The sequence below is a fragment of the Pseudorca crassidens genome, chromosome 7 (genome assembly GCF_039906515.1).
Source record: "Pseudorca crassidens isolate mPseCra1 chromosome 7, mPseCra1.hap1, whole genome shotgun sequence".
Taxonomy (NCBI): domain Eukaryota; kingdom Metazoa; phylum Chordata; class Mammalia; order Artiodactyla; family Delphinidae; genus Pseudorca; species Pseudorca crassidens.
The window spans coordinates 8,059,387-8,080,415 of record NC_090302.1 but is presented as its reverse complement, the minus strand read 5'-3'; the positions used below and the strand labels follow the sequence as shown (position 1 = coordinate 8,080,415).

The 21,029-nt window shown below is 49.3% G+C and overlaps 1 protein-coding gene across 13 annotated transcripts; it reads right to left on the bottom strand.

Moving 5' to 3' along the window:
* Positions 1-314: 314 nt before the first annotated feature.
* ST6GALNAC6 (ST6 N-acetylgalactosaminide alpha-2,6-sialyltransferase 6) lies at positions 315-20,946 on the bottom strand. Of its 13 annotated transcripts, none has more exons than XM_067743201.1 (7): positions 20,681-20,946; positions 15,873-15,927; positions 14,128-14,218; positions 11,976-12,155; positions 10,107-10,513; positions 2,494-2,601; positions 315-1,790 (listed from the first exon to the last, which is right to left on the bottom strand). In XM_067743201.1, exons 2-7 carry the CDS (start codon positions 15,896-15,898, stop codon positions 1,466-1,468), a joined length of 1,137 nt encoding a protein of 378 aa, XP_067599302.1. In that variant the 5' UTR covers positions 15,899-15,927; positions 20,681-20,946; the 3' UTR covers positions 315-1,465. The 13 variants fall into 13 exon arrangements, with proteins under 13 accessions (XP_067599302.1, XP_067599304.1, XP_067599301.1 ...); XM_067743203.1 differs by having other exon boundaries at positions 15,743-15,927; positions 20,681-20,945; XM_067743200.1 differs by lacking the exon at positions 20,681-20,946 and adding an exon at positions 17,080-17,236.
* Between the last annotated feature and the right edge of the window lie 83 nt (positions 20,947-21,029).

Genomic DNA, 21,029 nt, shown 5'->3' with positions numbered 1-21,029 from the left:
TGTCTGGTCTCAACCAAGAGGGAACTGGGGCTCTGAGAGGGGCAGTGACTTGCTCAAGGTCACACAGGCAAGGGGAGGCCAGACTGGAAGAGCCAGGTGGGCTTGGCTCCGGAAGCCCACGTACCTCCAGCCCCCAGGGCTGCCAGGTCTCCACCCAAGCTGTGAAATGCATGACTCACTGGCCAGCTGACAAAGCTGGACATCCTGCTTGTGTGTGGGCGTCCAGCACGGACAGTGTGGGCACCGTCCCGACGGGGCCCGAAGTGCAGGGCCAGAGAAAGCGGAGCTCGAATCCAGAACACAGGAAACGCAGCCGGAGCTTAGGTGTGTTTATTCCTGTACAAATCATTACAAAACCAAGTCTAGGGTAGTCGCCGGCCCCCACCCCTTGCCCCAGTGTGCAATGGCTCACTGCGGGTCTCCGTCTCCTCCACCTGACTCGACCCATTGCACAGCCTCCTCCAGTCTTCTCTTCGAGACTCCAGAAGAGCAGGGATTAAACCCACCCCACTGAAGTCCAGCAATAAAGTGCCTGATGGAGAGAGAGGGGACAGAACACAGGCAACAGCTCCCAGCCCCCTAGGGCCTTCCCAGGCCCAGCCGGGGGAGACCCTTGGACTACTCCAGCAGCTGCAGACAAAGGGGCTGCAGGAAACCTCAGTTGGGCTGGGATCCCCCCTCTCTCAGCCCCAAGGGCTCCTCCAACAGGTGGAAAACCTCACTGCTGGATGGCAGAAAAGGGGGCCTGGCTCTTTAAGAGCCACGCTAATGGCAGCTGGGTGGAAGGGCTAGGAAAACAGCTGAAGGCTTGTCCCTTCTTTTCAGAGTTCCCCAAAGCCTGGGAGAGTTTGCGCAAAAACATCCTCAAGTTTCCAGGAGGAGGTGGGGAAGGGAACCCCAGACTCTCAGAGAACTGAGCCCCCCGGCAAGGGGTGGTGGCTGGTGAGGTCCAATCTTGACAGAGGACAGACCCAAGGTGGCCGTTGGAGGAGGTGGGAGGGTTCTCAGACTCTAGAACCTGACACAGGCAGAAGGATGCCCAGAGAGGGGGCAAGGGGTCTGTCCAAGGCCACTCACGGCAGAGCCAAGACCCGGACACCTGCCTCCCACGCCTGGAACCCCCCGAATCCCACAGATGCCCCTGCCTGGGCTCCAGACAGCTTCCACCGCCACACAACCTCTTTCTGGCTCTGGGGAGTGAGGGGACGACACGAGTTCCCAGCTCCTTGGGACAGGACCCCACTGCCCCAACCAATAGGAAGTGACTTAGAGTCCATCCTGAGACTCTGAACAAAGGCCTCATGGGAAACGACACGACATTAGCCTCGGATTACTCAGAAATACCCTGACTGACTATGCTCAGACCCTGACTGGACAAGAAATACCCTCGACACCCGATTAACCACATAGAAGCCCAAATCCCTGATTGGCCAAGAGATACCCCCAGGCCCTGAACGGCTGGAGATTATATCCTCTTCAAGGCCGGAATGGCCAGAAGACACTCTGACCAGCCTTGATTAGCCAGACGATGGCCCTTGGTCGAGCGGCTGGGCGGAGACCCACTTCTCCTGTGTCCCTTGTGAGAGTCCCACAGGCAGGGTGGCCTAGGTCCAGGAGGGGTGGGAGAAGGTGATTCCGTACAGCTGCGCCCAGGACGAGAAGACCCTCTTTTCCGTGATGAAGCGGTGGTGGTTGCCCTTGCGGCTGTGCTCATTCTGGATGTAGGTGACACACTCGTCCGGCCCCTTGGGCTCATAGTAGTGGTAGGGCATGCGCTGCAGGCGGGGCCGCTGGCTGGGGCAGAGCAGATGGGGCCATAAGGGCAAGGTGGGCACCAGCAGGACCCTGCCCTTTCCAGCCCCTGACCTGCTATAGGGCCTCAGTGGGGGAAATCCCTGCCCCTCCCTGGGCCTCAGTTTCCCCATCTGTGAAATGGGTGTAGGATGGACTAGGTGTGTGACTCTCAAACTTTTTTTTCCTTTTTTTTTTTTTTTTCTTTAAAATGCAGTGGAAACTTTTCCTTTCCCCAAGAGGGTGGCAATATGGGGTAGTGGTAAGGACTGTGGGCTCTGGAGCCTGGCCCCCACCCCTTACTGTTCGTGGGGACTGAGGGCACTCACAAAACGTCCTGCTCAGTTTTTCTATCTATGAAATGAGAAGAATAGTGCACTTATCCCTTAGGGTCACTATAAGGAGTAAATGAGATAATAAAAAGCCATGCTTGGTACACGGTCAGCACTTGGTAAAAAACAGCTGTCCCCTGCTGGGCTTTTCATATAGTAATAATGAAAATGGTTATTATCAATATACAAATTCTGGACTCTGGCTAAGCTTGGGATTGAGGCTCCTGGGGTGGCTCTAAAGAGCCTAGATCTCGGCAGAGCAGTTTGAATTCTATAAAATAGAGGCCCTTGAAGGCACCCCAGCCAAGGTTTCTGGGACCCCAGCTCCACCCTGCGGCCAATGGCTGGGCATCGCCCTGGGGGTGCTCACCTGCAGTAGTCGGGGGGGACCATGCCATAGACGTGCACATGGTCACACAACTCCACCGCAATCACCATGGTGAACCAGCCTGTGCTCAACCACGAGTGGGACTTTTCCCTGGGGGCAGAGAGGGGTCACGATGAGGGGGCATGCAGGCAGGGAGGAAGGGTCAACCCACACAGGGTTTTCCAGAACTCCCCCCACCCACTCATGGGGCCTTCCCCCCACTTCAGTCACCCCCTGTCCAGCCCTGCTGTGGCAGCACGGGCAAGCTGGCAGAGGGCAAGCTGTCTGGACAGAGATGAGGGGTGTGGGGTCCGCTCCTTTGAGGGGAGGAATAGGAACACAGCATGCTGGGAATTAACTCCTGGGGAGACTGGTCACACCTGGGCAGGCTGGGAATAACCATGATCACAGAGCATGGTAGGTAGAAGCAGTTATGTACATGCTAGGAGAAAACTCCTAAGGGGAGACTAAACAGAGAAGGTGATGCCGGAAGTGACCACAAGTTCAGAGCAAGGCATGGAAAAAGTAACCAAGAACCTCAGGCTGTGTGCCCACTACAGCAGTCGCTAGCCACGTGCGGGCACACGTGAACACTTGACATGTGGTTAAGATGTGCAGTCAGTGTAAAATACACACTTGATTCCTTAGATGGTATGAAAAGAAGAATGTAGAATATGTCACTGATCGTTTTTGATACTGATTACATGTTGAACTGAAAATATTTTGGATATATTTGATTGAGCGTGGTTGTTTGAAAAGTTTAAAAGAAAATAAACCTCTCACAAGACTGACAAAGAAGGGAGAAAAGACACAAATTACCAATATCAAGAATAAAAAAAGAGGATATCATCATAGACCCTGAAGACATTAAAAGAATAATAAGAAAACCGCAAAAAAAGACATACATGAATTTGACAATTTAGATGAAATGAGCCAATTCCTTGAAAACCACAAACTACCAAAACTCACTCAAGGTGAAATAGATAACCTGAATATCCTATAACTCTTAAAGAAATTGAATTAATAGTTTAAAATCTTCTGAAAAAGAACTCTCCAGGCCAACAGTTTCACTGGTGAATTCTACCAAACATTTAAAGAAGAAATAAAACCAATTCTACACAATCTCTTCCAGAAAATAGAAGAGAAAATATTTCCAATTCACTTTCTGAGGCCAACATTACCATGATACCAAAACCAGGCAAAGACAGTACAAAATAAACTACAGACCAGTATCTCTCATGAACATAGATACAAAAATCTCAACAAAATACTGCAAATCATGTCTAGCAATATATAAAAAGAATAAGACACCCACAACCAAGTGGAGTTTATTCCAGAATGCAAAGCTGATTCAACATACAAAAATCAATCAATATAATCCATCAGATTAATAATCTTAAGAAAAACCATGTGAGACAATTCTCCAGCCTGTGGAAGGAAAACCACATTCACAGAAAGACAGCCAAAATGAAAAGGCAGAGGACTTTGTACCAGATGAAGGAACAAGATAAAATCCCAGAAAAACAACTAAATGAAGTGGAGATAGGCAACTTTCCAGCAAAAGAATTCAGAATAATGGTAGTGAAGATGATCCACTACCTCGGAAAAAGAATGGAGGCAAAGATCGAGAAGATGCAAGAAACGTTTAACAAAGACCTAGAAGAATTAAAGAACGAACACCTAGAAGAATTAAAGAACAAACAAACAGAGATGAACAATACAATAACTGAAATGAAAAATACACTAGAAGGAATCAATAGCAGAATAACTGAGGCGGAAGAACGGATAAGTGACCTGGAAAACAGAATGGTGGAATTCACTGCCACGGAACAGAATAAAGAAAAAAGAATGAAAAGAAATGAAGACAGCCTAAGAGACCTCTGGGACAACATTAAACGCAACAACGTTCGCATTATAGGGGTCCCAGAAGGAGAAGAGAGAGAGAAAGGACCCAAGAAAATATTTGAAGAGATTATAGTCAAAAACTTCCTTAACATGGGAAAGGAAATAGCCACCCAAGTCTAGGAAGCGCAGGGAGTCCCAAGCAGGATAAACCCAAGGAGAAACACGCTGAGACACATAGTAATCAAATTGACAAAAATTAAAGACAAAGAAAAATTATTGAAAGCAACAAGGGAAAAATGACAACATACGAGGGAACTCCCATAAGGTTAACAGCTGATTTCTCATCAGAAACTATACAAGCCAGAAGGGGGTGGCACGATATATTTAAAGTGATGAAAGGGAAGAACCTACAACCAAGATTACTCTACCAGGCAAGGATCTCATTCAGATTCGATGGAGAAATCAAAAGCTTTACAGACAAGCAAAAGCTAAGAGAATTCAGCACCACCAAACCAGCTCTACAACAAATGCTAAAGGAACTTCTCTAAGTGGGAAACACAAGAGAAGAAAAGGACCTACAAAAACAAACCCATAACAATTAAGAAAATGGTAATAGGAACATACATATCTATAATTACCTTAGACGTGAATGGATTAAATGCTCCAACCAAAAGACACAGGCTCACTGAATGGATACAAAAACAAGACCCATACATATACTGTCTACAAGAGACCCACTTCAGACCTAGGGACACATACAGACTGAAAGTGAGGGGATGGAAAAAGATATTCCATGCAAATGGAAATCAAAAGAAAGCTGGAGTAGCAATACTAATATCAGATAAAATAGACTTTAAAATAAAGAATGTTACAAGAGACAAGGAAGGACACTACATAATGATCAAGGGCTCAATCCAAGAAGAAGATATAATAATTATAAATATATATGCACCCAACATAGGAGCACCTCAATACATAAGGCAACTGCTAACAGCTATAAAAGAGGAAATCGACAGTAACACAATAATAGTGGGGGACTTTAACACCTCACTTACACCAATGGACAGATCATCCAAAATGAAAATAAATAAGGAAACAGAAGCTTTAAATGACACAATAGACCAGATAGATTTAATTGATATTTATAGGCCATTCCAACCAAAAACAACAGATTACACTTTCTTCTCAAGTGCCCATGGAAGATTCTCCAGGATAAATCACATCTTGGGTCACAAATCAAGCCTCAGTAAATTTAAGAAAATTGAAATCATATCAAGCATCTTTTCTAACCACAACGCTATGAGATTAGAAACCAATTACAGGGAAAAAAACGTAAAAAACACAAACACATGGAGGCTAAACAATATGTTATTAAATAACCAAGAGATCGCTGAAGAAATCAAAGAGGAAATCAAAAAATACCTAGAGACAAATTACAATGAAAACATGATGATCGAAAACCTATGGGATGCAGCAAAAGCAGTTCTAAGAGGGAAGTTTATAGTGATACAAGCCTACCTCAAGAAACAAGAAAAACCTCAAATAAACAATCTAAACTTACACCTAAAGGAACTAGAGAAAGAAGAACAAACAAAACCCAAAGTTAGTAGAAGGAAAGAAGTAATAAAGATCAGAGCAGAAATAAATGAAATAGAAACAAGGAAAACAGTAGCAAAGATCAATAAAACTAAAAGCTGGTTCTCTGAGAGGATAAACAAAATTGATAAACCTTTAGCCAGACTCATCAAGAAAAAGAGGCAGAGGACTCAAATCAATAAAGTTAGAAATGAAAAAGGAGAAGTTACAACAGACACCGCAGAAATACAAGGCATCCTAAGAGACTACTACAAGCAACTCTGTGCTAATGAAATGGACAACCTGGAAGAAACGGACAAATTCTTAGAAATGCACAACCTGCCAAGACTGAACCGGGAAGAAATAGAAAATATGAACAGACCAATCACAAGTAATGAAATTGAAACTGTGATTAAAAATCTTCCATCAAACAAAAGTCCAGGACCAGATGGCTTCACAGGTGAATTCTATCAAACATTTACAGAAGAGCTAACACCCATCCTTCTCAAAGTCTTCCAAAATACTGCAGAGGAAGGAACACTCCCAAACTCATTCTATGAGGCCACCATCACCCTGATACCAAAACCAGACAAAGATGCTACAAAAAAAGGAAATTACAAACCAATATCACTGATGAATATATGTGCAAAAATCCTCAACAAAATACTAGCAAACAGAATCCAACGACACATTAAAAGGATCATACACCATGATCAAGTGGGATTTATCCCAGGGATGCAAGGATTCTTCAATATATGCAAATCAATCAATGTGATGCACCATATTAACAAATGAAGAATACAAACCATATGATCATCTCAATAGATGCAGAAAAAGCTTTTGACAAAATTCAACACCCATTTATGATAAAAACTCTCCAGAAGGTGGGCATAGAGGGAATCTACCTCAACATAATAAAGGCCATAGACGACAAACCCACAGCAAACATCATCCTCAATGGTGAAAAACTGAAAGCATTTCCTCTAAGATCAGGAACGAGACAAGGATGTCCACTCTCACCACTATGATTCAACATAGTTTTGGAAGTCCTAGCCACGGCAATCAGAGAAGAAAAAGAAATACAAATCGGAAAAGAAGAAGTAAAACTGTCACTGTTTGCAAATGACATGATACTATACATAGAGAATCCTAAAAATGCCACCAGAAATCTACTAGAGCTAATCAATGAATTTGGTAAAGTTGCAGGATACAAAATTAATACACAGAAATCTCTTGCATTCCTATACATTAACAACAAAAGATCAGAAAGAGAAATTAAGAAAACAATCCCATTCACCACTGCAACAAAAAGAATAAATACTAGGAATAAACCTACCTAAGGAGGTAAAAGACCTGTACTCAGAAAACTATAAGATTCTGATGAAAGAATCAGAGATAATACAAACAGATGGAGAGATATACCATGTTCTTGGATTGGAAGAATCAATATTGTGAAAATGACTATACTACCCAAAGCAATCTACAGATTCAATACAATCCCTATCAAATTACCAGTGCATTTTTTACTGAACTAGAACAAAAAAATCTTAAAATTTGTATGGAGACACAAAAGACCCCGAATAGCCAAAGCAGTCTTGAGGGAAAAAAACGGAGCTAGAGGAATCAGACTCTCTGACTTCAGACTATACTACAAAGCTACAGTAATCCAGACAATATGGCACTGGCACAAAACGAGAAATATAGATCAGTGGAACAGGACAGAAAGCTCAGAGATAAACCCACGCACATATGGTCACCTTATCTTTCATAAAGGAGGCAAGCATATACAATGGAGAAAAGACAGCCTCTTCAATAAGTGGTGCTGGGAAAACTGGACAGCTACATGTAAAAGAATGAAATTAGAACACTACCTAACACCATACACAAAAATAAACTCAAAATGGATTAGAGACCTAAATGTAAGACCGGACACTATAAAACCCTTAGAAGAAAACATAGGAAGAACACTTTTTGTCATAAATCACAGCAAGATCTTTTTTGATCCACCTCCTAGAGTAATGGAAATAAAAACAAAAATAAACAAGTGGGACCTAATGAAACGTAAAAGCTTTTGCAAAGCAAAGGAAACTATCATCAAGATGAAAAGACAACCCTCAGAATGGGAGAAAATATTTGCAAACGAATCAACAGACAAAGGATTAATCTCCAAAGTATATAAACAGCTCATGCAGCTCAATATTAAAAAACAAACAACCCCATCAAAAAATGGGCAGAAGACCTAAATAGACATTTCTCCAAAGAAGACATACAGATGGCCAAGAAGCACATGAAAAGCTGTTCAACATCACTAATTATTAGAGAAATGCAAATCAAAACTACAATGAGGTATCACCTCAACACCAGTTAGAATGGGCTTCATCAGAAAATCTACAAACAACAAATGCTGAAGAGGGTGTGGAGAAAACGGAACCCTCTTGCACTGTTGGTGGGAATGTAAATTGATACAGCCACTATGGGGAACGGTATGGAGGTTCCTTAAAAAACTAAAAATAGAATTACCATATGACCCAGCAACCCCACTACTGGGCATATACCCAGAGAAAACCATAATTCAAAAAGCCACATGCACCCCAATGTTCATAGCAACACTATTTACAATAGCCAGGTCATGGAAGCAACCTAAATGCTCATCAACAGACAAATGGATAAAGAAGATGTGGTATATACAATGGAATATTACTCAGCCATATAAAGGAATGAAATTGGGTCATTTGTAGAGATGTGCATGGATCTAGAGACTGTCATACAGAGTGAAGTAAGTCAGACAGAGAAAAACAAATATCGTATATTAATGCATATATGTAGAACCTAGAAAAATGGTACAGATGAACCAGTTTGCAGGGCAGAAATAGAGACACAGATGTACAGAACAAACATATGGACACCAAAGGGGGAAAGCGGCAGGGGTGGTGGGATGAACTGGGAGATTGGGATTGACATATATACACTAATATGTATAAAATATATAACTAATAAGAACCTGCTGTATAAAAAATAAAATTCAAAAAGAAAAACCATGCAATATCAATTGATGCAGAAAAACATTTGATAAATTCAATATCCAGGAATGATTAAAAAAAACTCTTAGCAAACCAGTGAGAGAAGGGAACTTCCTCAACCTAATAACTTCCTCAACCCATAGCTTCAAAAACCTACAGCCAACATCATATTCAATGATGAAAGACTAAACACTTTCGCCCCAAGCCTGAAACCAAGGCAAGGATGTCTACTCTCACCACTTCCAATACAATTCAATGTTATACTGAAAGTACTAGCCAGTGCAATAAGGCAAGAAAAAGAAATGAGGGCATGTAGATTGGAAAGGAAAAAATAACTGTCCTTATTTGCATGTCCTTACATCATGATCATTTGCACAGAAAATCCCAAAGAATCTACAAAAGTCTCCCAGAACCAATAAGTAAGTTTAGTAGGATTACAGGATATAAGGTCAACACACAAAAATCTATCATATTTCTATATACTAGCAATGAATAATGGGAAACCAAAAAAAAATTTTTTTAATGCTATTTACAATAGCTCCAAAAATTTTTAAATATTTAGATATAAATAAAACAAAATACTTACAGCATCTATATGTTGGACATATTGAGTTAAGTAAAAATATATTGAATTTAATTTCACCTGTTTCTTTTTACTTTTTAAATGTGGCTACTATAAAAATTTTAATTACGTGTGTGGCTTGCATGATGTTTCTATTGGATAGCACTGGCTTAGCTTTTCTAGGGAGATTAGTCAGAGAAGGGCATACTGAGGGTGATGTAGCCTTAGAATAGAGCATGCTGAGAACAACAGTGTGCTTAAAGTAAGATGTGCTGGGTATGGTCAACACTTTCCATGAGGCATGCTATGGGGCAGCTCTCCTAGAAAGATGCTAGGAGTGACTGTGCAACCTTAGAGTAGAGCATGCTGGGAGCCCTAGTCTCTCAGAGCCATTCACGCATCCCGGGGGAGACGAGGCCATGCAGAGCGTGTTGGAAATGACTCATGCTAAGAGCTGGACATGAAGCCAACTCCCCTAGGAAACCTGACCACAAGGTGGCAAGAAGTGACCACACCCTCACAGCAGTGCATGCTGGGAGCAAAAGGCCCTCTGGGCGGAGCGTGCTGAGAGGGAGCACAGGACTGGCCAGAGGGAGCGGGCAGGAGGTTGGTACCTGTCCTTGCCTGTCTCACTCCGGAAGAGGTCATCAAACTGGCGCATGCGGCCAAGAGAGACGGCGTAAGCCTCCATATTGGGGAACGCCAGGCCTGCCCGCTGGATGACGCGCACGAGGCTGCCCTGGGGCTTCTGCATCTTGTTTGGGGGACCCCAGAAGATGAACACGGTTTCAGGGGTCCGGTTGACGAACTCCTGGGGCCTCCGCAGCACACGGAATACGCTGGAATGGGCCACTACGCGGAAGGTGGTCTTGTTGCCCACGTCGGCTGAGTAGCCCGTGGTGGGTGCGTCATTCATGCGGATTGTGCACTCGGCCCGCTCGATCTCAGGGCCCAGTTTGGTGCCCAGCAGGTGGCTGGAGCTGGTGACAATCACACACTGGTGGCACCGGGAGGGCAGAGTCTGGGGGGGTAAGGAAAGCCAACACTGTTATGACCACTCAGTGCCAGGCACTGTGCTCCGTACATCCAGGCCTCCAGGAAGCAGGAATTATGATGTTCATTTTAAAGACAGGGAGACTGAGGCCCATTTATGCAACATTCAACAAATCTTTATAGCAAGCTGGCTAATGGCCAAGTACAAGGGACAGAACAATGAACAAAAGAGACCCCACTCCTGGCTTCAAGAAGCTCACGGTTGGGGAGACACGGTGTACAAGTAAACGATAAAATAATGCCAGGTGGTAAGTTAAACACGCTGGGAAGGAAATAAAATGGGGGCAGGGGATCAAGAGTGGCAGGAGTGAGAGCTGCCCTAGAAAAGTCACCTGGGGAGGCCTCTCTGAGCTGACACCTGAAGGATGAAAAGGAACCATGCAGGGGAAAGTATTCAAGCAGGAGAAACAGCAAGACCAGAGGCTCTGATGTGGGATGACCATGGTGTGTTGAGAAGCAAAAGAAGGCTGCTCAGTGGGGGCAGAGTTAAGGAACAAAAGAACAGAACAGCCATGCAGGGATGTCCCCAAAGTCATACAGCAGAGGAGTGCAGGGCTAGGATTTGAACCCAGGTCTATATGGCCACAGAGCCCCAGGACCAACACACTGTATGCAAAGACCCCGAGAGATTTATGAGGGTTTTAGTGAGGGAGGAGAGAGAGGTAGGCAGGGCCTGGGGAGACTGCCTCCTAGAAGACGGAGTCCATGCTTGAGGCCAATAATTTTCTCCCTGACCCCAGGGAAAACATTAGGGCTCAGAGGACCACAGGGTGAACTCCAGAAACACAACCTGAGTTTCATGGTTACCCAAGGCCAACAGAAGCCCCAGAATGACTGTTGGCCTCTTGACACAGCTGTAGCTCATCAGGCATTGGGGCAATACCCTGGCTCCTCCCCTCCCTTGCTGTGTGGCCTTGGGCAAGTGACTTCACTTCTCTGAGCCTCACAAGGGAGATAACGCTAACCTCACCGGGCTGGTATGAGGATTACTGCTGATCACAGTGTTCAGTGCACAGCAGGCAACTGACAATGGGCAGCCGTTACTGTTACTGTTGTTGTGTTGTCAAGTACCCTAGTGTCCTACTCCAAAAGTCTATGTAGACTCCCACACAGAGACAGAGATCACGGAAAACCAGAGAGACTTTTCCAAAGGGATTCTGACTCAGGAGACGATAGGATATTAGCACTAAGGCTGGGACCTTGGAGAAAACTGAGGCCCAGAGAGAGACAGGGTACTTGTCTGAGGTCACACAGCCAACAAGGGGCTGAAGGCACTGGACTCGTGGGATTCACCCTTTCCTTTAGGAAGGATGGTGGAAGCAGAGAGAAGAGGTGGAGGAGAAGAAGGAGGTGGGAGCAGCGATGGTGGGCAATGGGGAGGATAAGTCTCCAGGCAGCTCCCAGGGAGCTTCCCAAAGCAGTTGCCCTACCTTGTTGCCGAGAATGGGGATGTAGCCATCGGTGATGCTCCACTTCTTGAGGTTGACGGGCCGGCGGGTACGGCCCCGCAGGGAGCCATAATGAAAGACTTCGTTGGCACTGTTGGAGGTGTAGAGGATGAGGATGGTGATGAGGGCAAAAAGGATCACGAACACCGCTGAGCGCTGCTCCTGGAGAGGGGAGAGGCCAGTGAGGGCCCAGCTGCCCGGCAGGCTCCTTGACACCTACCACGCCTGCTGATTCCTGCTCTTTATTCCAGACCAGTTCGGGCACTACCTCCCCCAGGAAGGCCTCCTCCAGCCCCCTGAGCACCGCCTATCACTGCACCAATCACGCTGCATTCAAAGAGCCATCCCCCTCAATTAAACCATGAGTTCTGAGGGCTGGGACTGAGTCAGCTTTGATCCCCCCTGAATCTCAGCTCCCAGGGCTGGGCCCAGAGCACAGAAGGTTCTCAGGGTTTGCTGGATGAGATTGGAAGTGTGGGTCAGAAGGATCCTTCCAGTTGCAGCTGGAAGGATGCTTGGAGACAGGTGGGACATTCCAACGCGAGGGTCTAGGTCTTCCCCCAAACAGTAACTCTTTATAGATGTTTACCATTCATTTAAACCTGAAGGGAAAGGATCTGGTCAGGAATCAGGATGCATGGGTAGTCAGTACACCAACATATGGCAAAGGGCAGGAAAGTGATATCCGAAGTGTCCACTGGTATTTATTTGCCTGGGGTCTGCAAGGCTAGGTGGGACCCGGGAGTCCTGGCTTCTTGTGCTGAGCCCCCTGGGCTGGTTATTAATGTACTGCTTCTCAGCTCCAGGTTTACTCTTTTTGCCTGCTCTGTGAAAACGGATCTGGGCCCTTTACAGGTTTTTCCTTGCCAGCGAACTGCGTAATAAACTTTGTCAGTAGAGGGCGCTGGAGAGACATGTCAGGAGGAAGGGAGTTTGCTTCCTGGTTCTGGGGGCTTTGGGCCTGGTGCTGGTGCACTTGCTTTTACAGTGCGCATGGCTTCTCCCATGGCCAGCAGCTTCCTCCAGCATCCAGCCTCAGGCAGTTTTGAAGCAGAGTGCCTCTGATTCCTGCTGCGACCACAGCTTCTCCAGAGTTGCGCTCATGTGGCACACTTGACACCAGTAACACCCAAAAAACGTAAGCTTCCCCTCCCCGGAGCAGTTTTATCTGATGCTTGAAGTGTCTCTTGGGAGTTATCTCTTGTGAACAGCCTTCCCTGTAGCCTAGCAGGTGGATTTATGACAACTTCCACAGCACAGCCCCACAGTGAGTTCTCTGCCATCCAGTGGGCCAGAGCTGTACCCTCTCCAGCCCAGCAAGGCCTGGGTCTCAACCCTGGGTGTGGTAGCAGCTCCTTTTCTTTGGGCCGTGCCACACGGCTTTCAGGATCTTAGTTCCCCAACCAGAGATCGAACCTGGGTCCCAGAAGTGGAAGCACCAAGTCCTAACGACTGGAAATTCCCAGTAGCTGCTCCTTATACCTAATATCCCTGTATTCTGTAGCGTTCTAATCCCCTGTTACTCCAATGCCCAATTAAAATTAGTAATTCTTTATATTAAACTTTCTCTATTCAAATTACTGAGTGGTTTCTCTTTCTGGATTGGACCCAGACACACTCAGATCACCCCACCCCCAACCCCCAGGCTCTGCCAAAGCTGTAGTGCAGCTAGGAAAGGGGTGTGCAGGGCCAGGCACATAGTAGGTGCTCAGGAAAGCATAAATGAATGGATCATGGGAACCCTGAAACCCTCAGAGTGATGCTCACAATATCATGTCATTTTTGACTCTGACCACTGCCCCCTCTCCCAACCTCCCGTTCACCTTCACTCCTCACCCCCACCCCCTGCACAGCACTCCACAGTCACCTTCTCGGCCAGCCCTTTACCACAGATGGACCAGTCAAGTCTAGGAGGACAGAGGTGGACCTGGGCCCAGAGAGAGGCAGGAGCTTGCCCAGGCCACACAGATCAGTGGCCACAGCAGGGCTCACACCAGGGTCTCCCAGGCATCAGCAGCTTCTCGGCAGGGAAGAGAGACTTGTAGCGCCTGGGTCTGAGGCAGGTCCAAAGGAGCCCATTTCACGGAGGGAAATAAGAAGCTGAGATGGGGACAAGAAATGAAGGGAGACTTACTTTGTTGCTACTCATCTCTCTCCGGCGTCTGCTGAGGGGCAGGGGCCAGCGTCCTGCAGGTGGCCCAGGGGGCAGGGGTGTGGGGTCACACCTACAAGCCACAGAAAGAGTTATGGCCTGGGTGCCTTCCCCCAAGTCCAGCTGGTCCTAGGCTACACCCTCCCCACCCCTGCCAGCCCTCCTACCCACCCATGACTTCAAGGCTCAGGGCTGTACCCATTTTGCAGGTGGAGACACTGAGGCCCAAAAAGGGCAGGAACCGGCCTGATGTCATACAGCCAGGTGGTGGCAGAGCCCTGCCTCTGTCTCTGCCCGTGCACTCTCCCACTCTGCTCGAAGGCAGCTGGCAGGCCTAAAACTGGCTCCCTTGCTGGGGGGGCCTGCCCCCCACCCAGCAGGAGCCCCATTCACACGCCTACTCTAAACCCTGTCTTATGTTCCTGAGGCCTGGGAATAACATTCCTTGTAGGTCCCCAAACTCCTCTAAACTCATACCCTTCCAGGTCTTGCATAAACTGGCCCCTCTGACTAGGACACCCTCCACAATGTTGTTCACGCCCACTCATCCTCCCAGCCTGAGGTGGGCCAGGAATGTGCCCTGCGTGCCACCTCCCCGCTGAGAGCTCTCTGAGGTCGCAGCTGGCACAGGGCCTCACATTCTCTGCTGTGTCTCCAGAGCCCTGGAGATGGGTGCAGGAGGACTGCTGAATGACTTCATTCTTATCTTTTTTTTCCCCTTTGACTTTGTTCATTAATAAGATCTTGGGGGTTAAGGGCTCAGACTCATCTGTCCAATGGTTATAATCACAGCCCACCCTGGGGCGCAGTGGGGTCCGGGACCATACAAGCTCAGCTCTGCTCCTCACTCCCCAACGCCCCCCGCCCATCCACGCACGACGCAGCTTCTCTGCAGATCTCAATTTCCCCACCTGTCAAAAGTGAGTAAGTACTTGTGTCCAGCCACCTCCAGCCGATTCGAGGCCAGAAGGCACTAAGGGAAGGAGAGTGCGCAGAGAGAGAAACTGGGGCCCAGGAGCTTCCCAGCTCCGTCCTTCCCTCCAGGGGCCTCCCATCTCCCGCCACTATCTCCGCCCCCTGACCTAGCAGCTGTTTACTCCTACACCGCCACCAGGAATAGCCAGAGAACCCCAGGCTAAAGGAGGTGCCCCCACGCCGCTCCTGATTGGTTGGGTCTTAACTCCGCCCACCACCCAACTCCGCCCACCACCCAACCCCGCCCCCTCTCCTCGGGAGCCCCCTCCTCCCAAACCCAGCTTCAGATTTCTCCGCAGCCAGCCTTCGCCGCCAGCCTTCAAAGCTATGCAGGGAGGCCCCTAGGACACTCATCCGGACTCTCACAGGGTCCAGTCCCTGCGGCACAGATCAGGAAACCGCGGCTCATCAGAAGGGAAGAGCGGCTTGTTCTTAGATTCATAGCCCATTAAGGCAAAAGTCATCCAGATCCCTGGGCAGTCCCCATCTACCCTGACGTCTCTAGCATTCCAGCTGCCTCTCTGAGCTGAGCCTCCCCTCTCACTACCCTTTCCTTTGGATGCCCCAAGCTCCAGACACACTAGAGCACTCCAGTTCCCAGGCCCACCCCCCACTTTCCCACCTTTGCCTGAGCAGTGCCCTCAGCCAGGACCACTGTCCCCCTGGTCAGGCCCGTCACAATCCTGCTCTGAGAAGACCATGGTCAGTACAGCAACTCATGTTCAAGTGCGAATCCCGGTTCCACCACTTACTGGCTGAGGGGCCTCGGGCAAGCCATGTGACCTCTCTGAGCCTCAGTTTCCTCATCTGTGAAATGGAATAATAAGAGTAGGTAACTCACAATGTTGTTAGGAGGATTCAAGCAGATGTGGCAACGGAAGCACAGGATTTGAAAGTGCTTGATCAGTGCCAGCAGCTGTTAGTTTTGTGGTTATTCATTGTTCAAGGCCTGCCTCTCCAAGAACTTGCCAGAGAAACACTCCCCTGCCCTCTGATGCATGGCCCAGCAACTTCCCTCTAATATCAATAAATGTGGAGCCCTTGCTAAGCATCACCCACTCACTGAATCTTCCTGGCAATTCTGCACAGCAGGGGCTCTTATCCCCATTTCACAGACGAGGAGACTGAGGTTCAGAGAGGCAAAGTGCCTTGCAGAGCTGTCCAGAGCCTGCTGGGGTGCCTTATTTCCATGCTTGTTTCCAGGGAGCAGCCCAGGGCTGAGCCTGACTGGATCTCTCTCAAGGATCCCCCAGGGCTGGAACTGACCAGAGGCCACTGAGTGCGTTCCCAGCACCTGGCCCAGCACCGGAGAGCAGGACTGTTGGGAGCGACTTGCTCAGGCTAGGGAGGCAGCAGCCCAGAGCTCTGAGCCAGGATCGTGGACTCAGCCCCAAGGTGGGCCGAGCCGGAGGGCTGAAACCGTGAGCTCAGGCTATGGGGCCACACCCTGCCCTCTGTTTGGGGGCTTTGCTTCTCCCAGCTCGGGGAGTCCTCCTGCAGGCTCGGGACGCCCCCACGAGCCGCGTGGGAGGAGAGCTCCCGGGAGAAGGGGGAGGGGGGCTCCTAATTCCAAATAGGGGGCGCCGAAACCGTGGGTGCACCTAGGAGGGGGACGACTCACCCTCTGCGCCCCGCTTGCGCTGAACCCCCCAACTCCAGCACTCCGGGGGGTACGGAGCTCTAGCCTCAGCTGGGAAGAGAAGGGAGGCAGGACGGCGGCAGGGTCCCCGAGCTCTAATGGGGTAGTCAGCGGCAGGAGGCCCCGCTAACACCGCGACAGCCCTTGGGCGCGGGGACCGGGATCTCCAGGCGCGGTTGCCAAGAGTGAGTGGGTCTAGGGGAGCCCCAGGGGCCCCCATATCAATCTCCATCCCCAGCGGCTCCTGGCGGCCCCACCACCACCAGGGGCGCAGGCAGCGCCCCCCTCCCGCTGCCCGCCCCCGCGCGGCGCCAGCTCACCTCCCCCGGGGAGCGCCCGGCTCCCCGCGACCCCCGAGCCCCCTCACATGGCGCCGGGAGCCACGAGCCAGGGTCCGCGCCACTCCGGCCGCCCAGGCCCCGCTGCAGCCCAGGCCCGCCGGGTCCTAGCGCCGCCGCTCGCCGCTCTCCGGTTCAGGCCTGGGAGGCGGGCGGAGCCTTCGGGGGCCGCGGGTGGCCCCGCCCCTGGGCGGTGCAGGCGGGGATGGGTGAGGGGCGGACGAGCCCCGGCCCGGGGCACCCGAGCGCCTCGCTTACTCCTCTGGGCAGCCTGTAGTGACAACGACAATAACAACAGTCTTCCGGAGAACATTTAGTGTGGGTCAGGCCCACTTCTACCTCGCTTTATTGTTACCACGACGGGGATGGGGAAACTGAGTCCCAGAGCACACTGCGCTTGGAATCAGCTGAGTTTCTCCCTGGGCATCCCTACCTCGGGCCTCCAGAGCCCTGCACCCAGTAGTCACCCTGAGTGAACTCAGGGATCCACTCTTGGATTCAAGTTCGACCCTGCCGTCTGCTAGCCGTGCGGCCTTGGCACTTACTTACACTTCCCCTGCTTCCCGGAAATAGGGAGAACAACCTCACAGGGTGTTGTTAGGATTAAAAATGTTACATTACTTCTTATAATAATTGTGGTATTCATTACATCATTTTATGCGATAGTGAAAAATAACTTAAGTAGCCTGGACACCTGGTTAAATGAACAAAGACACAGCCCCGCTAAAATGAATGACGCAGGTCAATAGGCACCGACAGGAAGGGATGTCCAGGATATTACAGGATACGTAATACGTGAAGAAAGCGAGGTTTTAAAATGTACCTCTATAATCACTTTGGAAAACAAAGTTGGAAAATTTTGCATTCTGCTCCTAGGTATATACCCTGGAGAAATTCTTGCAAATGTATGTAACAAAGTTCATAGCAGCAATGCTTGAAATAATACAAAACTGGAAACAACTCATATAGCTATCAAGGAGAATGGAAGTTTTTAATTACATTATGATACGTTCACATGGTGAAATATTATATAGCAGGGGTGGGGGGGAATGACATGGATGAATCTTACAGACATGAGGAGTGAAAAAGCCAGGTCCTGGAAGACAAATGAAACTACACAATATACTGTTTAAGCATACAGCAGGCAGTAGGCCGCCTGTCATAGGACAGGAGATAGTTTTGCCTATCAGACTGATTAAAGTTTTAAAAGCAAAAGTCAAGAGTACAGCAGTCTCTGTGGGGAGGGATGAGGGAGAGGAGAAGAAAGGCAGGGGTGTGCAAGTTATAATAATGAAGGTCTGGTCTTTAAGTGGGACATGTGTTCAAGAGGTTCATTATATGTGTTTTATTTTTACAAGTATAATGCATGCCTTCATTCGGGTGTAACACAGTATTTTTTTTTTTTTTTTTTTTTTTTGCGGTACGTGGGCCTCTCACTGTTGTGGCTTCTCCCGTTGCGGATGCGCAGGCTCAACGGCCATGACTCACGGGCCCAGCCGCTCCGCGGCATGTGGAATCCTCCCAGACCAGGGCACGAACCCGTGTCCCCTGCTTCGGCAGGCGGACCCTCAACCGCTGCGCCACCAGGGAAGCCCTAACACAGTATTTTAAAAGGTGAAAAAAAGAAGAAAGATAAGTCAAATGAAAATAGATACTTTTGCCTATCATAGTGATTAAAGTGTCAACAGTGGTTATTTTTCTAATGATAAGATTATGGGCTGCTGTCTTCTTTTGGCTTAACTGTATTTTCCAAAATTTTTGAGATAATGGTCAATGTTTTTATATTTAAAAATTTATTTTTAATATAAAAAATGAACTGCATGTATAACACGATTCCTTTTTTTTATACAACTATCTATGCATATATGTTTGCAAATGCACACAAAAGGCTTCTGGGAGAATCCACTCAGGGCTACTGGCAGTAGTTTCCGCTGGAGAGTGGATGTGGGGAGAGTGGGGTAGGTGCTATTTTCACTTTCTGCTTCATAAAATTCCAGGTGGTTTGCATTGGACTAATTTGGGAAGTTAATACCACTTTGTTTTTAATTTAAACAAAAGTCAGGGGGCCCCCGAGGTCCAGCCTCCGGGCCATGGAGGCACTGCCCAGCAGGCAGTGCGGGGGGAGTGCAAACAGCCAGGGGTGCATGTAAGGCTTCCTGCCCCGCTGGTGTCCAGCTCCATCCGCTTCCTGAGCCTCAGCCCCATCCTCACCCCAGCCCTCCTCGGCGCCTGACCCACCCTGCTGGCCACGGGACAGAAAACCACAGAGCAGCAGGCCAGGCAGTCAGGCAGGACACCTGATGAACGGAACTGCTGGGAGCTCAGAGAACAGGAGCCCCTTGCCTGAGGTCACAGGCAGGTTAGAGGCGAGGGGTGGAGGCACCCAATCCGCCCCTCGCCCTTCTCCCAGCTCCAGGCCAATGACCTAGACTCCGGAAATAAAAGGGTGCCGCAGCCCAGCTCCTGGACCAAATCCGGACCTGGAGCTCCCCCGTCAGGCCTGCCATGTCTCTGGGGCCAGGCTTGCTCCAGGAGGCTCTGCTCTAGGGCTAGCTTCCCTTTCCTGGGCCCCAAGAACAAGGGGGACTTCCCTGGCGGTCCAGTCGTTAAGACTCTGCACTTCCACCGCAGGGGGCACAGGTTTGATCCCTGGTCGGGGAACTAAGATCCTCCATGTCTCGCGGCACGGCCAAAATAATAATAATAACAACAGCAAAAACAAGGATACGAAAACCCACACAGCTCCATGTGTGCCGGGTGCTTTCTCCTGTGCTAATAAGCACTTTGCAAACATACCTCGCTGAATCCTTAAAATAACCTATGGGCACTGCTGTTACTCCCACTTTCCAGAGGGAGAAAGTGAGGCACAGAGAGTACAGAGGTGCCCGAGCTGGGATTCCAGCAGACCTGTCTGCTGAATAACCACAAGCCTTTCTGCCCCCTGGAAGCCCCAGGCCTGCCTCACAGGCACGCCAGGGCCTTCACGGACGGCAGGTTGCGGCCAATCCTGGCGCTGCTCCCCGACCCCGCCTGCAGCTGGGCAGCCGTCCCCGGCCCCAGAGTCGCTCCCCCATGGTCTGATGGAGGTGGCCTATGCTTCAGTCCTTCCTGCCCCAGGATGGGGGTCCAGGGTGTGACTCTCCCCTTCTCACCCCTTAGCAATCTTTGCACTGTTAGGATTCTTCCCTTCTATGGGATACTGGAAAAAACCAGGAAGTACCTGGTTCTTCTCAGACAGAGGCTGGAGTGGTCAGGCTGGCCCAGGTGACGCTGGACATGGGTGCCCACCAGTACCTAGGAGAACCAAGGTTCCTGTCCTCTTCTGGCTAGATGAGTTCCTGACCTGGCCCGAAGTTCCTTCTGAGGAGAGGCTCCTTAAGATACCTCCAGGCTATGAGACTCACCCAGCTCCCCCTCTGTCCTCAGGAGGAAGTAGGGGCCGTCCCCAGCAGGCCTGCTGAGGAGACAAAGGAGCCTGGGTGTGACAGGAAAACAGAGGCCCAACGAGGGGCTGCACACGAAGGTGCCCCAACCCCTGACACACTCCTCAGGGCTGGGAGGAGGCTCCTGTCCCCCAACTCACCTCCCGGAAGCTGCAGGAACTGCAGTGGCAGAGATGGGGGTCCAGAGAGCTGTCAGCAGGCCCAGATCCAGTCACCAGTCATCTTCATCTGCCTGGAGGAAGTAGCTGGTGGATCGTCCCTGCCGGGTCACCACCCCAGAAGGACAATATCTGGGCCAACACAGCAATAAACATCCCACCCACCCAAGGACAGGGCCAGGACAGAGATGCCTGTGCGCACTACGCCCCAAGGGCTGGGCCAGCATCTCCCAGGCAATGGAACAGGAGGAGGAGGCAACCTGCTGGGAGGGGGTGGAGTTGGAGTCCTAGCAAACCCAGCAGACCCTGGGCCTTGCAGACAGAGGATGAC